At 39.0% G+C, this 18,750-nt stretch overlaps 1 protein-coding gene across 1 annotated transcript in view; it reads right to left on the reverse strand.

Annotated features, from left to right (window-relative positions):
- Positions 1-18,750, reverse strand: part of LOC136873754 (CDK5RAP1-like protein) — a 70,604-nt gene that overhangs the window by 33,700 nt on the left and 18,154 nt on the right. Inside the window, exon 4 of the mRNA XM_067146944.2 lies at positions 11,307-11,452. Within this exon, the coding sequence (XP_067003045.2) occupies positions 11,307-11,452 (146 nt within the window). The remainder of the gene's footprint in view (positions 1-11,306; positions 11,453-18,750) is intronic.

Consider the following 18,750-nt stretch of genomic DNA (forward strand, 5'->3'; position numbering starts at 1 on the left):
CATAAAGAAACGTGTATTTTTAGTTTTTGGAAATATCACTTTGGCGGAGGGGGGGGGGGGGGGGCGGTAAAAGTGACTGAAAATGGTGTTGAATTCTTTTAATTAGGCTACTGATATATCAAAAATGAAGATGTTACAGACGTGAAATTTTATATTTTCAATCTGCTTTAAAAGTAAAGAAACACATATTCTCTTAAAATCCAATGAAGCGGAGGGGGGGGGGGGGTGTGAAAGAATTGAAAAATTAATTGGCTTAATTGTATGAGAATACATACATCTAATAAAAACTAAAGTTGTTACAGACGTGAAAATTCGTATTTGGATCTCCTTTAAAAACAAAGAAAAACGCGCTTTGGGCGGGAAACCATCTTGGAGGGCGGGAGTGTAAAGGAGTCGAATTCCTTTGATGAGGACACATAAATAAAATACTGAGGAAGTTAGAGTCGTGATAATTGGTATTTAGAAGATCCTTTACTATTAAAGAAACAAGTATTTTTTGCGGGAAAGTTCACTTACGTGGTGGGGAGTAGTGTGAAATGAAATGAAAAAAGTAAATTACTTTTATGGGGATACTTATATCTCAAAACTGAAGGTTATAGACGTAAACATTGGTGTTTGGAATCTTACTTAAACATAAAGAAACAAGCCTTCTTTTAATTATTTTTTTTTGGGGGGGGGGGTGGCGGTAAATAAACTTAACGGCGGTGGGGTATAGAAGGAGGTGAGACCAATTGATTTTACTGTTATTAATGTACTTATAAGGATCCTCCGTTGCTCAGGCGGCAGCGCGCCGACCTCTCACAGCTGGGTTCCGTGGTTCAAATCCCGGTCACTCCATGTGACATTCGTGCTGGACAAAACGGAAGCGGGACAGGTTTTTCTCTGGATACTCTGGTTTTCCCTGTCATCAGCCATTCCAGCAACACATAATAGTAATAATAATAATAATAATAATAATAATAATAATGTTCCGGACCGTCGTCAAATGTGCGGACCGCGCTGGTAACGGCTCCTGGATGGGTAATGACTAAGAATGCAGTCCGGCCGCGGGTTCAGTGCCGCCAAGGCACCCAATATGACACCACGCCGGATCTCCTGAAGGATTTTATCCATATTAAAAATGATTAAAGGAAAAGATGGCAAAGATTTACGGACCCAACTGACCAGGAGGAATACCTGAGCCTAGCCCGGGAAGTATGAAATCGAATGCTGGAAAGGAAGATTGAAAAATGGGAGGAAACGTGCGGTAAAATAATTGAAAACGAGTCAGATCGGAAATTTTGGTGGTTTCTCGCAGAAAACGAGTCAGATCGCGAATTCCGGCGGATTATATATCTAAAACAATAAGCATTCAATTATAAATTTCAGTATAATACCGTAGCGAAGCACGGGTATCTTGCTAGTATGAAGATAAAGTTGGAATTCAAGAGGACAATTTGGGTCAAATATTTGTTTACAGGAAGGGGAGTTAGGGATTAGAATAACTTACCACGGGAGATTTTCAATAAATTTCCAATTTCTCTGCAATCATTTAAGACAAGGCTAGGAAAACAACATATAGGGTATCTGCCACCTGGGCGACTGCATTAAATGCAGATCAGTAGTGACTGATTCCTCCTCTCCCAAAAGCTCTTAATTCTTTCCAACCTGGCTGACCTTCCTTCATCAGATACGATATATTGATTTTGTTGCGAAGTTTTGAGTTTAAGTCCTATATGTTTGTTCTTCAGAATGGTTTTTCTATTTGCAACTTGTTGCATTGTAATATTCAATTCTTCTAAATCATCTTGGACTTCCTTGAACCAATCATTTTTTTTGGTTTACTTTTCCAAAAATAGTTAAATAGTTGTTTCCATAGCCTGATTTCATCTAATCTTGATTACAGTACATGATAGAAAAAGGCAATTCTCCTTTCTTTTTCTCATTGTATCCTTTATTGACTCATTTTCCTGGTATACCAATGCATTAGGCAACAATCTCCAATATCCATCTGCCTGGTGCCTTTTATTAATGATTGTTCTGATAATCCTTCTATCAACTTTCTGCAGTCTATTTGTTGTTGATTTGGTGTTCAAATTAAATAGTGTTTCACTAGCATAAGTCACTTAATGTTGAAATTTGGCATTCATCAAAAGAAATTTCTTCTTGTATGTTGGCCAGGTAATTCATTGTGCTTGTTGTAATTTAAATGTTCTGCCTTCTATTGATTCTCTGTCATTGGAGTTCCAGGTTTATAGCCAATTACAAGGTACAGGAATGAAACAGTATGTGAAGAAACACAATGAGGTAATCACTTTCCAAGAAAGAGCACAGTCGATAATACATATCATATCCACCATGATCCTCAATAGTTAGTAAATTCTTAATTACTACTATTATTATTACTAACTTTATTAGCCACACTGGACCACTTGAGTCTTCCATGTACACTTTTTCTTTTAAGGTTGTACTATTTGATTCTTCTTATTTGCCTAGTACTTCTTCATTCGTTCTGATTGCAGTGTTCTTAATTCATCTGAAATCTCTACAGGTCATCTGTGCATCATTTCAGTTGAAAATTTGTAATTCTTACGAAGGGTGGTAATTTAATTTTGCCTGTAATTTTGAGTGCAACTGTTCTGAGATCCTCTTAAATTTCTTTGATCCAAAACCCTCCTGTCTCCTTTCCCAGGTTTCTCATCACCAGTTGTCATTAAAATTCTGTTTTCTGGTAATTGTAAGATGTGAAAGAAATAAGAGATTCTTTTCTTCTTCATCGTGCTGGTAACTGGGTCAATCTCTCGATAGACAGTTTCACTGGGGAGGGTTCTCCAAACTCCTTCATTAATAATTCTGAAATAATAATAAAAACAATAATACTAGCTTCCTAGACATACGAATACCTTGGTGCTGCAAGAATTGAGCAGAGAAAGGAAAAAGAAACTAACATCGAAAAAGGATTGGTCTGATGACTCATTATAGTGTGTTGTTGAAAGAGGGTATAAATCTCATAATTAGATCTTTTCTGTTAGCTTTGAGAGCTTTCTATAAACTTTGAAACTAAGAGGAGAAAGTTTTACAACACACATATTCCACTGCTCCCTCTTCCGATGCTGACCTGTCATTGCATTTATCTTATGTGTTTCTAACATTTTACGTATGACATAGTATTGATCTTTGGAAGATCCAGGTGATAACCGGTATGGATGAGTACTATACTTAGGATCTGGACAGTTCTGGGACGAAGTTTCATGGGATAAGGTTATTTGGTTGTGGTAGATCCTGGCAGTCAATATTCTATTGAGGTTCTTGCTGGAGATTGTGTATACTTCAGGACTGGAGTACATCAGTCTATCTCAAATATAATGCAAAAAGAAAGTGAGCATTTGATGAAGAGTGAGTGAATATCATAACTAAGGATGAGATTTTGACTATTTGCCTATTTTATTCCTGTGTAAGGAAAAGTAGGCTTTTAAGATATAAATCCTTTTTAGGGTCATTTTAGCAAGAATTTGCTGTTTTTAACCCTTAGCACTCATGCGGAGGGCCATGCCTGACAACGAGAATATCCCGCATAGGTCCTATGCCCGGCCCGACATGACATTCTTCCCTATATAACTCCTTTGTTGGGTTACGTGTGTATGAATTACAGGTACAGTAGGTACTGCAAACCTTCGACAAAAATCTGAAGCCATGTATAGCTATAATCTCTTTGAAATCAGGCTTCGTGCACATTCTTTGCAGACCATGTGAGTTTATAAACAAATGTTGCTTAGCAACATGGAGTCGTTCGAGCAGCGTGAGAAAGAAATCGCCAGACTTTTAGGTGAAAGTGACGTTGATTTCAGCGATAGTGGGAGTGATTTTCAATTGTATGGTGAGAAAGATATTGCGGAATGAGAATGTGTTGGTGAGTTGAGTGAGAAAAATCCTGATAATGGGAAAATTATGCTGAATGGCAATGCTGGTACCTCTTCTGATAGATGGAGGAAATACCGCGACACTGACTTTGGTTTCAAAAGTTCATTCACAGGTACGTCAGGTTATAAACAACTGCATGGTTGAATGAACTTGACTTTTTCCAATTATTACCTTTGACTGACGAGTTATTGTTGGAAATTGTGCGCGAGACTAACCGGTATGCTAGTGTAAACATTCAAAAGGTTACGCCCCTCACACGTGAGTCTATTAGGGGGTCGTGGATAGATGTTACTTTTCCTGAATTCAAAGCATTTTTAGGCATAATCCTAAATATGGCAATGAACAGTAAGCCTAAATTACGATGCGAGAGTGGTTTTTTCAGCAATACTTGCAGAAAAAAGCCTGGATTACATCCCGGCGAGTGTTTTGGGAAGTTTCACACAATGCACTATTACAGACAAAAAGTGACTGTCTGAGATAATTTTAGATTTGAAAATGCTGAAAACTGCACCTGAATACTGTATTGTACTTGTATTATATTTATTTTGTGTTTGCTTTAGCAGATTTTTATGCTGGCAATATGTTTGTGCTCTCTGTTATCCCTCTGCAAGCAGATTCTTAAATGGAGCTGGAGGCAGCAGTGTTCAGAAGAAAGAGGGCTAAGGGTTAATGTGCCTACAAATGCCTATTACAGGGGCTTGTACCTATTTGGAGTGTGATTGCCTATTCAATGCCTTTTGGCAGTCTTTTAAGTAATTAACTTTCTTCCAACTAGCTGGTACGATCGGCAGAATTATTTTCTCGTTTCTCAACATCTCTTTACCCCAGCAACAATAAGAATTCTTGGAACCCTCCACAGGTAGCGCTGGGGGAATTTACATCAGAACAAACAAGGAACAATTTGACTTCAAAGTTTTGCACCCCTCCCGCCTCCTAAGACGATATGTATGATACAATCAACGTCGACTTTTGTTATACACACCTATATCCCCTACCTCCCGTTCACTGCAAACTGTTGGATGCTTTGTCTTAAGATCATGTTGAGATCTATTTTGAAGAAGCATGCTCGGCAATACCTAAAGATAAATCTTCCAAGTCCCACTGGCTGAAGCAGTGGATCACTGGAGATCTCAACTTCACTAGATGGAAGGGTAGTCTTCTGCCAAGTTTTCTTCTCTTCTTCAGCGGTTTTTTCCTCTCACTACCAATTACCTCTTGCACCTCTTAAAACTTCATATTACACATCAAACACCCCAAGTTCTAAACATCTCTTAATACAAATCTAATATGTGACATAATTAAAATATATCCTAAATGCCATATGAGAACACCAAAACTAGACTATTCTATTTATAATTTTCTTAAAATGTCATACTTTTCTATTACCTAGGAATACAATCAATTCATTAAAATTAGCATCTAATAAAATTTTTACTAACGGAGATCATGTCAGTTAAACTTTGCTGGTTAAGTTAATAAATTCAGGCCATGGATGATGAAGGTGCTGTCTGTATAAGAGAAGCCAAGAAAGTCATGTCCTGCCCATTGGTTCGATCAGATTTGGCTACTTACGCAAATTGCGGGTAGCTATTACAGAGTTGTAGAGGAGTCCATCTGTGAAATAACTTATAGAAAGTCTTGAGAGAACGTCTGGGAAGGTAACTTATGAGAGAAAAGATTTATAGGATCCTGCAATGAAATCCAGGGTAGAAAGAGAGCATAACAGTAGCCAGTGTGCTACGAGGTGAGGTGGTGAAGCAGCAGACCTACTACAACCAGATGAACTGGCTTCATTAAAGTTTTGTCCCGTCATTTCATGTGATGTTCAGAGATCTTTCCCACAATACAGAAACATTCTTCATGCCATCTGAACACAACTGTTATTGGAAAATATTGAAAATTTGTTAGCAGTTGCAAATTCTTTCCATAGTCATAGTACTAATAAATTTTAATACTTTTTTCATGCCTATTTGACTGCTATTTTACATCATAGTGCCTATTTTTCATTTTGGGCATTTTTAGTGCCTACGTGCCTGTATATTTTAATTCCTGGGGGCACCATTCTCAGTAAAAATCAAGCGTTACAAAACTGTTATTGTGGTGTTGTCATTAACCTGTTGCACCATTGTTACAGATTACGTTCACGCCATCCAACTTTACGTAACACCTTAGACATGGTTGCTAGAAGCTACAACCTAACTACAGAGTGGAAAAGACGGTGGGAAGCAGCAACGGAGACGCACCTGCATAGTATGTTCTCGAATGCCAAACTTCCAAGTGGATTCCAACTACCACATAAAACATGGTCTGTTCTGAACAGAATAAGAACAGGCCATGGCAGATGCAGAGACATGCTGTTTAAATGGAACAAGTTGCCGACACCCGCGTGTAACTGTGGAGCTGCACGACAAACTATACATTATATTGTCAGAGAGTGTGAAACGCGGGCATACACAGGCAGCAAAGTGGATTTCCTGATGGCAACTCCAGAAGCAATACAGTGGATCAGTGATCTTGACATTCAGTTGTAGGGAGCCTTTTCTTGTTCATTGTTTTCTTGTTATGTAAATACAGTAGAGTCTCGCTCATCCGACCTTCGCTTATCCGACATTCCGTGTTATCCGACACTGTTAGACTTAATTTCAACTTTTGGTGGAGACTAAATTCAGGCACACCCGCTGTGGAGGGTGCGACCATGGGGCAAGCACTGGCCTGAACGCTGGCGGTAGGACTGGGTTTTTCTCAAGGACAGGTGCAGTGAGTCTTCAGTCATTGTAGTATTGGTTCGGTGCGGATGTTATAATTTTCATATCCTCTGTGAGTATGGCGAGTAAATGGAAGAAAGTGACTGTTTCTATGGAACACAAACTGAGTGCATTAAAGAGACTGGACAAAGGGGAAATTCTTCAAAATGTGGCTTCATATTATGGTGTTGGACGTGTTACAGTGGGAGACTGGAAAAAACAGAGGGAAGAAATTGAAAAGTTGTGCTCTACCAGAGCAGAGAAAAACAATGAAAAAATGTCAGTACGAAAAAGTAAGTGAAGCACTATTTCTTTGGTATCTCAACACCGGGAAAAGGGCCTGCCAATATCTGGCACCATTCTGCGGGAAAAGACTGTGTATTTCCAGAAGGATTTTAATGAAGGGGACCCTAATTTTCCTGCCAGTGCTGGGTGGCGTGATCGGTGGCAAAAACGGTACGGTATTAGGTAGCTTAATATCTGTGGAGAAAAGTTTCTTTTCGTAAGACATCTGGAAAGTTTTCGTTTAATACTGCATGTACTGTACAATTGAATTGGTAATTCAATAAATAGAGCACCGTAAAACATGTCATTATTTTAGCCTTCCTGTTTGTTTTAGTTCATTTTCAAAGTTATTCCGTATTATCCGACATTTTCGGTGATCCGACGTACTCCAGGTCCCGTTTACGTCGGATAATCGAGACTCTACTGTATGTATATAATTTATATCTGAACTCAACTTGATTGTATGGGCCATACGCTAAATAAATAAATAAATAAATAAATAAATAAATAAACAAACAAACAAACAAACAAACAAACAAACAAACAAACAAACAAACAAACAAACAAACAAACAAACAAACCTTTGTTAATCCTTGGTTTCAAAACCGTGGTTTCTTGATGCTAGTTTTTCTCGCTATTATTCCCCTCGGAAGTAATTCAAAGTAGTATTCAGAAGGAACTGACGAGTTCGACAGTCACTTGTCTTTAATTTATCCAGAAGGCAGTGGTATTTTCAACAGTCATGTGTCTCTAATTTATCTGGTTCCCAGTTATTTCGGTTTTGTCTGGAACCGACAGCTGTCTTTTTATTTCCAGGACGAATATTATTAAAATTATTTTACACTTGTATAAAAAGTGTTTTATAACCTTTTTCTCTTTTTCACCATAATTGTAGCAATTTTTATCATATCTTCTATTACAGCCCTTTAATCCTAAGATTAATTAATTTTGTTTCGTTAGGTTAGTTTGGGTTATTAGTATCAGCTGATATGGGAAAGGAAGGGTGTACGAGAGAGCCAAATTTTAGTGCATTTGAGAATGAAATGCTCACTGACTTAGATTACTTATTGGCGAAACAGGATTATTTCTGTGAGTTGGGAAATCGAGTCGGTCACCTGTTAAATGTAACAAGGACACCACAGTCTCTTTCTCTCTGTTCATCATCCTTAAAATATTGTAGATATACGATATGTGGTGCCAAATCCATTTTAACGATAACATCACGGCACTTCAGATGTATTACAGACTATGAATCTCATGTTAGATCCGTATTGACAGTTGAATATCTTACAAAATTGTACAAAATTATGTTAATATCCTCCTAGTCAACACTATAATATTTTACGTCCAATTAAGATGAAACTTTACACAGATATAGACACGTTTCTTTTTTTTTTTTTTGTTTTTTTTGCTAGGGGCTTTACGTCGCACCGACACAGATAGGTCTTATGGCGACGATGGGATAGGAAAGGCCTAGGAGTTTGAAGGAAGCGGCCGTGGCCTTAATTAAGGTACAGCCTCAGCATTTGCCTGGTGTGAAGATGGGAAACCACGGAAAACCATCTTCAGGGCTGCCGATAGTGGGATTCGAACCTACTATCTCCCGGATGCAAGCTCACAGCCACGCGCCTCTACGCGCACGGCCAACTCGCCCGGTAGGCACGTTTCAACCCGGCATTGGGTCATCCTCAGTAAGACAAATATAATGAATTTAAAACATAATTTTTCATTTTGTGAGTCTGATGTTTTTAATTCAGTATATATGTCTTGCTGAGGAGGGCACAATGGCGAGTCAAAACATGTCTATGTCTGTGTAAAGTTTTGTCTTAAGGTATGTATTAACGTTCGAAATCGCCTTTTTCGCCCAAAAATGCCATTTTAATTTTTTCACTGGAAATGAAAGCTTGAAGTCTCTACTTCAAAATGAGATATAATTCATACATATATTCCAACTGTAAGTATCCGAAAATAAGATTTAAATAGCCACGTGCGCGCGTGATAAGGGGCGTGGCTGCAGTGTCCTGCTTACATGTAAACATCGTGTCAGATTTTCTTATTCAAATTTACCTCTTTGGTGTGGCATGCCTCCTGAGTACATAGTTCATAGTTCTGACAAACAGATGTCAATACTTGTATATTCCAAAGACTTTTGTTCCATTGCTAGGCAACGGATATATACAAATATGTTTGCATCCTTGTGGCCAAGTGGTCTTTCACATTGTGACCAAAGAGTTTGTTTCTCTGTGAGTGTGTATAAAATGGGTTCTAAAAGCCGATGTAGAGCAAAGAAGAGAAAATTCCATGGAAACAGACATAGCAAGGTGAATGTCAGTGTTACTTGTGCTATCAGTATAAATAGTGAGACGGAAGGTAGGCCTAATGTAAGGGAATCATTTGCTAGTGATTCTCAGTCCAATCTTCCGTCTGTAAATATTGAATCTGATAGTGTTAGTGACATTTACAATATCATTATTGACATAGAGTGCTTTACACATATATTATCTGCATTAGCTTGCCCTAGTTGCTTCAGCTGTAATACAGTTTTTGTAAAAAAAACTAGAAATTCTGAGATTTGGTTGGGAAATGTCCCTTGCATTGTTTTGCAGCAACTGTGATTATGAATTCCGCAACTGACAGGAGCACTCATCGATAAGATGCAAAATTATTTGGAATTGCTTTACGTTCCAACACAAGCAGTACTCACGCCATGTCAAATGGCATATGGGCCACATTGTACCATTTGACAGCAACAAAGGACCGTCCCACCCACCATTGGTGTCCTGTAGGAACTCATATCAGTGAGCTAAAGCAAATAATGAGATAGAACAATTTTAATTCAAACCAGGCCTGTCCTTTGGCATTCTTCAAGCTGTGAAGCCTATATATGAGCAACTCACCGACCCAGAAATGCTAAGTCCTTGCATAGATTGACTCAAAATAATGAGTCATTCGATGCCATGGTATGGAGAAGGTGTCCTAAGGAGACATAAAGGTGGGGCTTGATACCTTATAATTAGGAGTGATGGATGCTGTTTGCCATTTCAACTGGGAGAACGGAGTGGAAATTGAAATACTGAAGAGGGTGGGAATGGCTTCTGGCAAGTACACATCATCTGGTATACTTGAAGCTGATGCAGTACGGTTGCACAAAGGTGCAAATCAAAGTACTGCAGAACAAAAGCAGAGGAGGCAGTACTTGAGAGGCAGAAGAAAATTAAAAGAAGACAAGAAAATTCTAAAAGAGGGTCCAACCTATGGAGCAGGCATGTTTCTAGGTGCCCAAATAAGTGGGTTATGTTCATAACTTAGTCCTAAAACTTCAGTGCTGTTTTTCTTGAATGTAATTTTTTGCACACCTTCCCACATTTCAAATAAGTTTAAAGATCCTTAAAATTGAGATAGAAAAATCAATGATAGATTAAATTAAAGCTAATGAATGTGGGAATGTTGTAAACTAGTACTTTCTTAATATTGTGAATATTGTTATTGTTATTATTATTTTTATAGCCATTGTAACACGGGTTTTTAATTATTTTTAAAATTTTGTCAAAAATTATGTCTAGCTCCCTTTCTGTTTTTGATAATTAGAAGATCCTAGTTCACAACATTCTATGAATGAAATACTTCAACTTGGTGAAAACAATTTCAAGATAATAACATTTTTGGAAATTTTATAACATTTTGAAAATTTATGTGTTTTTTTTCATTAAACTAAATTTTTGGGTGAAGATAAGACACAAAATTTTGATTGCATTATACGAAACTGTTAGTCTAATATTTTTTGTTTTATGGTACGAAACTCAAAAAAATCGGTTAAGAATTTTGGATTTTCCTTCGAAACGTTAAAACATACCTTAAATGGAAATAAATATTATAGTATTGACTAGGAGGATATTAACATAATTTTGTACAATTTTGTAAGAAAAACTTTAGATGTATGCAATGTGAGTTTATATCGCTCACTCATGAGCGGTTAACTTTTAAATCAGATCACAACACTTTTCATGCACGTAATATACAACTTATTCATGAAGTTCTGTAGTGTACATAGGTCTTAAAGCCTTGGTTAGCTGCTTAACCGCTCGCTCATGACTGGTTAACTTTTAACCATGGTAAAACATCACAAATTTCAAAACTGGGTGATGCAACAAAAATTCAACTTAACCAAGTAAAGCTATCCATTTTACCATGGTTAAGTGGTAACTGAGGTTGACGCACCCAAGCATTACTGTTTTTAATGCCTATAAATCCTGACCCTAATCATAGCTACTGATAGTTGAAGGAAGGATCGAGGTTTGTGCCTTTTGTGGATCATTACTGTCAATAAGGTCGATATTTTTCTCCTCTTTGGCTGTTAATAAAATGACTGGAACTCACCAAGAAGAGTGACTTCCTTCACACCTTGTTCAGACAGTTGTTTCACTTCATTCAAAATCGATGCCATAGGGCGAGACCGCTCACGACCTCGAGTGAAGGGCACGATACAGTACGTGCACATGTTATCACAGCCTCTCATAATCGATCTACACAAGAGAAAAAGACAAATATCATTAAAATTATAACTACAAATTAAAATGTCTCAATAAAAAATGAAACAAAAGTAGCATTAAAGTGCTAATAAAAAGAAATATGCACTTGAGACTAAAAGTAACTGCTATAAAGCTCAATAGCTGTAGTCGCTTAAGTGCAACCAGTATGCAGTATTCGGGAGATAGTGGGTTCGAACCCCACTGTCACCAGCCCTGAAGATGGTTTTCCATTTTCACACCAGGCAAATGTACCTTAATTAGGGCCATGGCTGCTTCCTTCCTGCTCCTAGCCCTTTCCTATCCCATCGTCACCATAAGACCTATCTGTGTCAGTGCAATGTAATGCAACTTGTAAAAACTAATAAAAAATAACTGCTTATGAGGCAAGCACCACAGGAGACTTCAGAAATGGCAGGAAGGAATTTAGAGGAAGTAAAAAAAGTTAGGTTAGTGAAACCCAACACATTTTTAATTTTGCTGTAGCCGGGCTGAGTAGCTCAGATGGAGGGCCTCCTGACCTCAACTTGGCAGGTTCGATACTGGCTCAGTCCGGTGGTATTTGAAGGTGCTCAAATATGTCAGCCTCGTGTCGTAAGATTTACTGGCACGTGAAAGAGCCTGCTGGATGAAATTCCGACATCTCGGCATCTCAGAAAACCATAACAAAAATAGTTAGTGAGACTTAAAGCCAATAATATTATTATTTATTTTGCTGTACAATTGGAAAAGGTATTAAGATGCAGCAGAGGTGTCAACAAATACAGATTGTCTGTAATTATAACGGATTTCACTTCAAGATTTTGGTATTATGGTCAAAGGGGAAATTATAACAGAAAAGCGACATTATCATGGAAAAGAAATTTCTTCAAATGAAGGCATTTTCAGTGTTGAAAGGAAAAATCAGACAGAATTCAGGCCTACATTAAGCAGATGTACACTGAAATCATTCACGGTCCGTAAGACGAAAATATCATCACAGGGGGAAGGATGCTTCAAGAAAACCTACACTGAAAAGCAGCTGTTGGGTGCAAAATAAGCTACAAACTATTTTTTTTAAATCATAGTAGGCTACTATCATCATATACTTTAGAACACACTGCTGTCGAGGAGGGCAAAAAGCGTGTCATTACCGAGATGATGAGAAGAGCATGTTTTGGATTTGACTCAAAATTTTTTGATGTGGGTGGGGTGGGGGATAATTACTGATATCCCACTTGAAAGGCTGGCAACTCTGAATCCAGTAGTGCTAGTGCAGGGAACTCTGTCATAACACACACCTTAATATTCTACTCAAAGCATTAGCTTCCACACAAAATTACCTTTTACCATTATTCAGCCATATGAGAAGGAAAGATGGGTAAACTGATATACAAAAGTATATATTGAAACGGTAACACCCTACGAGCATTCACGTTTCATTCTTTTATTAAGAGAAGCTCGCTAACACCCGGCCGTAAGCCTTTAAAACTTGTGCCGAGCGCACAGGCATAATGGGAACTGCGAGCAAGCTCGCGACGTTCCAGAACACCGGCCAAGGACAAGCGACGTCACGCAGAAGGTTCCTTCGTGTTCCATTGCTGCATGAACGAAATATAAGCGAGTCGCCAGCCTGGGGTAAGGCAGAATGTAAGCAGAAAGCCTGCAGTAAAGCAGAGGGAGTGCGCGGTATGCGACGGCAGTGTGCTGAAGGCAGAGAGTGGAGTGAGCCGGCAGTAAGCCGTGAGTCAGCGAGTGTGTGCAAGTAAGCCGTCGCGACATAATTCGTCTCTCGGTCCGGCTGTATATTTGAATTCGTTTAAAGACTGTGTTCTCGCCAGCTTGAATTCATTTAAAGACTGTGTTCTCACATAAACTGTGCCAGCTTTGAATTCGTTTAAAGACAGTGTTCTTGCATTAATTGTGCCAGCTTTGAATTCGTTTAAAGACTGTGTTCTTGCATTAATTGTGTCAGCTTTGAATTCGTTTAAAGACTGTGTTCTCGCCAGCTTGAATTCATTTAAAGACTGTGTTCTCACATAAACTGTGCCAGCTTTGAATTCGTTTAAAGACAGTGTTCTTGCATTAATTGTGCCAGCTTTGAATTCGTTTAAAGACTGTGTTCTTGCATTAATTGTGCCAGCTTGAATTCGTTTAAAGACTGTGTTCTCGCCAGCTTGAATTCATTTAAAGACTGTGTTCTCACATAAATTGTGCCAGCTTTGAATTCGTTTAAAGACTGTGTTCTTGCATTAATTGTGTCAGCTTTGAATTCGTTTAAAGACTGTGTTCTCGCCAGCTTGAATTCATTTAAAGACTGTGTTCTCACATAAACTGTGCCAGCTTTGAATTCGTTTAAAGACAGTGTTCTTGCATTAATTGTGCCAGCTTTGAATTCGTTTAAAGACTGTGTTCTCGCCAGCTTGAATTCATTTAAAGACTGTGTTCTCCCATAAACGGTGCCAGCTTTGAATTCGTTTAAAAACTGTGTTCTCGCATTAATTGTGTCAGCTTTATTTCATTTAAAGACTGTGTTCTTGCATTAACTGTGCCAGCATTGATTTCGTTCAAAGACTGTGTGAAAGCAGCGGTAGTATTTCTAGCCAGCCTCAATTTCCTTTAAAGACTATGTCTATCCGTTGAACTGTGTTGCATTATGATCTTAAGTGCCAGTGTTAATCTGAAAATCACGACGTACGGGAATTTGGACTGTCATTTATTTCAACAAATGTATTATGCTGGTGGAGTACAGTGCAGAGACTGTACTCGATAAATTTAATTTTCTTTATGAAGTGCTCGATCACCGCACCTCGGAAGGTTCTAGATTGTTTCATTTGCGTATTATTCCAAATACGAACTGTGACTCTAACTTTATCCTTGCTACTGTGGGAACTATTTCGGCGTGCTTCGCCATAGGGAAGTGTCACACCAATACCCCACGACGTCAAATGTGGAAGCTCCACATTTCCCCGTTCCTGCCCCTGGTTCAAGTCATCAACACTAATACAAACACCAACGACGGAAGACAACGCCGACGCCGACCGCAAGACGACGCAGCCGCCGCGGGACAACGTCCTCTTCACGCCCTCAGGGACAAATCTACAATTCAGCTATAAAAGGTGACATAATTATTTGCCTATTTATTGAATAAACTGAAGGATCCACTTAATCATGAATTTTCTTTCACTACCCTTCTCTCTTACTCTCTTAGCATGGGCCGTACACGCCTTGTCGTTCATCATGCTCTCCGATAAACTGAAGTACGGGCGTTCCTGTTACAGAGAGAAGGTAGTGAATAGTGGCACCCGTGACGTTGGGGCCAGATTAAAGAGAGTAAAGTGATAAAAATTAACTTTGAAATCAGTGATATCTTAACTTACCAATTCAAATATAAGTGCATAGTACGTACGTTAATTCCAGTTCAGTGAATGTGTTAAAATTTTACGAAGTTCAATTCAATGACTTTGACGAAATTTTAAACTTTTGGCACAGAACTCTGATCAAGTTTATGGCACAAGTGATTATTTTTTTTCTTTCTCTTGCTATGTAAAACATTTCAGGCATAATGTTCATGCACAGGCTTATATAAATTTTGATATTTATGTTGGTGAAATTTTGAACTTTACCATTGGACAATAATGGTGATATTTAATTTTATGCACAAGTGTTTGATATTTTGTGTTGGTGAAATTTTGAACTTTACCATTGGACAATAATGGTGATTTTACGTATGAGGTGAATGATTGTATTTTCTGCATTTTGTGAAAATAACGACATTAATATGGAAAATATACTAGCTGCCATCGAGGCTTTAAAACTCAGTCTAAATGACAGGATTACGGAAAGTAACACTAATCTCGGGCGTAGAATTGCTGAATCTAATAACACTTTAGGAGCTCAACTTAAAGAATCTAACGCGACCCTGGAAGCCACTAAGGCTAGTATAGGTCAACTTAAGGAGGCTAATGAAGCAACTAATCGTAGTATCACTCAACTAAGGGAGGCTAATGAAGCCAACATTGTAAAATTGACAGAATCTGTTGATCAAAAATTTGCAGAAGTTAATAATAATTTGGAACGTAGGCTCAATAGTGCAGGTGCCGAAATTGAAAAAAGATTTAAAGAATCTAACAAAAGAATGGATTCTAAGTTTACGGAAATAAATGAAAGATTAACACGTGACTTAGAAACCATTAAGCAAGATATAAAATCACAAGTGGCGGAGGACTTAAAACTTGCTTTCCCGTCTTCTTCTCAGGAGGTCCTTAAAGAAGTAGAAAGCTTAAAGGAAGAATTTCAAGAGTCCCATGCTCAATTATCTCTTGCGCAAACTAAAATCGCGTCTATTCAAGACAAACTTCATGAATCTGTTAAAAATAATTTCATGAAGTTGGGAAACGAAATTACTCTTCTGAAAAGTCAGCAAGAGGAGGCCGATAAACGTGTCAAGACTCAGTTAGATAATGCTCACACGCAGATTACTCGTATCTGTCGCGATGTAGCAGAAGTCAAGACCGACATAGAGAAGGAGGTCAAGGAAATTGAGAATTCCGTACAGGGGAAAATTAAAACCCTAAAACTTGAACTCCAAGGGGGTATAGAAGCTCTCAACAGCAAAGTATCGCAAATCGAACAGGATGTTTCATCATCTAGCCTTCACAACACTAGTGGAGAATCCATGAATGTTTCCACAATTTTTAAAATAACTGAGGAAAAACCAGCCAAATTTTCGGGGAAAGAGGAGTATACTGCTAAGGAGTTTCTCCTCAACCTCGAAGAATTCTTTCAAGAAAATCACGTTAAGACCAACCGTCGTTTACGAATAGCATCTCGATTGTTAGAAAGCAAGGCGTTAATGTGGTTTACCGCTTTTAAATTCAGTATTAACACTTACGAAGAATTTAAGGAAGCCTTACTTAGACGATTTTGGAGTGCTGAGGCTCAGCACCTGATAAAACTTCAATTATACTCTAGAAAGTATAACACGTCCGTCAATTCCTCGCGATATTCAGATTATCTCATATCTCAGCTTAAAAAGATGCAGTTTTTCGACCCTCCTTTACCGGAGCAAGAACTTATTCAGGTCATAACGCTGCAATTTCCACCAAATGTTCAGGAAATATTGGTGGCAGCAAATGTCCAGGACTTGGAGCAGCTCGATGATGTCCTGAGGAAACTCGATACTGCGCACACTCAGAGCGCAGCAAAAGCAGGTCGAACCAAAGAAACTACAACCAACTTTACGGAAATGAAAACTCCGGTTCAAGTAAATCCAGAACCGCGAGAAGAAAGAGAAACTCGCCGAGATATTCCGTTTCGGTATAGAAGATCTAGGAATCGCCCCTACGAAGGGAGGGCTAAGTTTCAACCTGGACCTTCATGGAGGCAGGCAGCTAATCAACCCAATGATAATAGGAACTCCCAGCGGGAAGAATTAGAGAAACGTTGGAGAGAGACTACGGAGTATGTAAGGAATAAGAACAGGGAAGAGGGTTTACCTGGAGCAGCTTCTTTGGAATACCAGGCAGAGATACAGAGAAGAAATGAGAGAACGGAAATGGATCCAAGAGCTACGGGTACAAAAAAAAAAACTTTGTCGAAGCAATAAAGAGACTGCCTGAAAACCCGGAGGGAGGAGAAGTAGTATGTAGCGCACTCATTAACCATTGGTATTTAGAGGATGCAGATTTACTATATGAGGATTCAACACCACGACAGCCTCAGATACAACGCGACTTACCGATCATTATCATTAAGTTAGGCAATATGATTGTCCACTCTCTAGTAGACTCGGGATCGCAAGCCTCACTAATTTCGCAGAAATTAATAGATGTGGCGCAGGAGACGACCTACATCTCCATCTTGCCAGTTGCTCAAGTTAAGGTTAAAGGCATAGTTCCTGACAAAGCTATTAAATGCAAATTCCAGGCGTTTCTTGAGTTAGAAATTGGTGGTGTTAAGTTCCAACATCTATTTTTGATTTTGACGCAAATGAAATTTGACTTAATTCTTGGATCAGACTTTCTCATTCAACATGGGGGAATCATTGATTATCCCGCTAATGTGATTAAATTTTTCCACGTCGAATCTGTAGGGCTACAGTTGGTTACTTATAATGACGTGAAGAATCCGGAATGTGAGACCCCGGTGGGCATAGTAGAAGGCAAGATGAGCGAGGCTCCGCCTGTCGAAGAAAGCGTCCACGAAGAGGGGCGACCCGAGGAAGTGGGACCCGTAGAGGACCAGATGGCGTCCATTATCGATGATGAGTTTAACGAGGACCACTACAACTTCACGCTTTTCGCCAATGTAGCTGAAAGCCCAGATTACGATGATGATAAAGTAATAAAGGCAATCCAAGAGCTTTTTAAGAAGTTTCCAGATGTATTTTCTGAGAAACCTGGAGTCATTAAGGGTTTCAAGCACCACTTAGATGTTACTGACACATCACCCTATAAGAAACGGCCTTATCCGATACCCATGAAGTACTTGGAAGAAGCACGGGTCATCATTAAACAGATGGAGAATGATGGAATCATATCAAAATGCGTCACACCTTACATTAATCCTCTGGCTATAGTGAGAAGACTGTTCAAGTTTTTGAAATACTTTACTAGGAGATGAGCGAAAAGAAAATCGCCCAGCAATTTTCTTTTTCCCGAGCAGGGGGGGAGATGAAACGGTAACACCCTACGAGCATTCACGTTTCATTCTTTTATTAAGAGAAGCTCGCTAACACCCGGCCGTAAGCCTTTAAAACTTGTGCCGAGCGCACAGGCATAATGGGAACTGCGAGCAAGCTCGCGACGTTCCAGAACACCGGCCAAGGACAAGCGACGTCACGCAGAAGGTTCCTTCGTGTTCCATTGCTGCATGAACGAAATATAAGCGAGTCGCCAGCCTGGGGTAAGGCAGAATGTAAGCAGAAAGCCTGCAGTAAAGCAGAGGGAGTGCGCGGTATGCGACGGCAGTGTGCTGAAGGCAGAGAGTGGAGTGAGCCGGCAGTAAGCCGTGAGTCAGCGAGTGTGTGCAAGTAAGCCGTCGCGACATAATTCGTCTCTCGGCCCGGCTGTATATTTGAATTCGTTTAAAGACTGTGTTCTCGCCAGCTTGAATTCATTTAAAGACTGTGTTCTCACATAAACTGTGCCAGCTTTGAATTCGTTTAAAGACAGTGTTCTTGCATTAATTGTGCCAGCTTTGAATTCGTTTAAAGACTGTGTTCTTGCATTAATTGTGTCAGCTTTGAATTCGTTTAAAGACTGTGTTCTCGCCAGCTTGAATTCATTTAAAGACTGTGTTCTCACATAAACTGT

The sequence above is a fragment of the Anabrus simplex genome, chromosome 1 (assembly GCF_040414725.1).
Source record: "Anabrus simplex isolate iqAnaSimp1 chromosome 1, ASM4041472v1, whole genome shotgun sequence".
Lineage (NCBI taxonomy): Eukaryota > Metazoa > Arthropoda > Insecta > Orthoptera > Tettigoniidae > Anabrus > Anabrus simplex.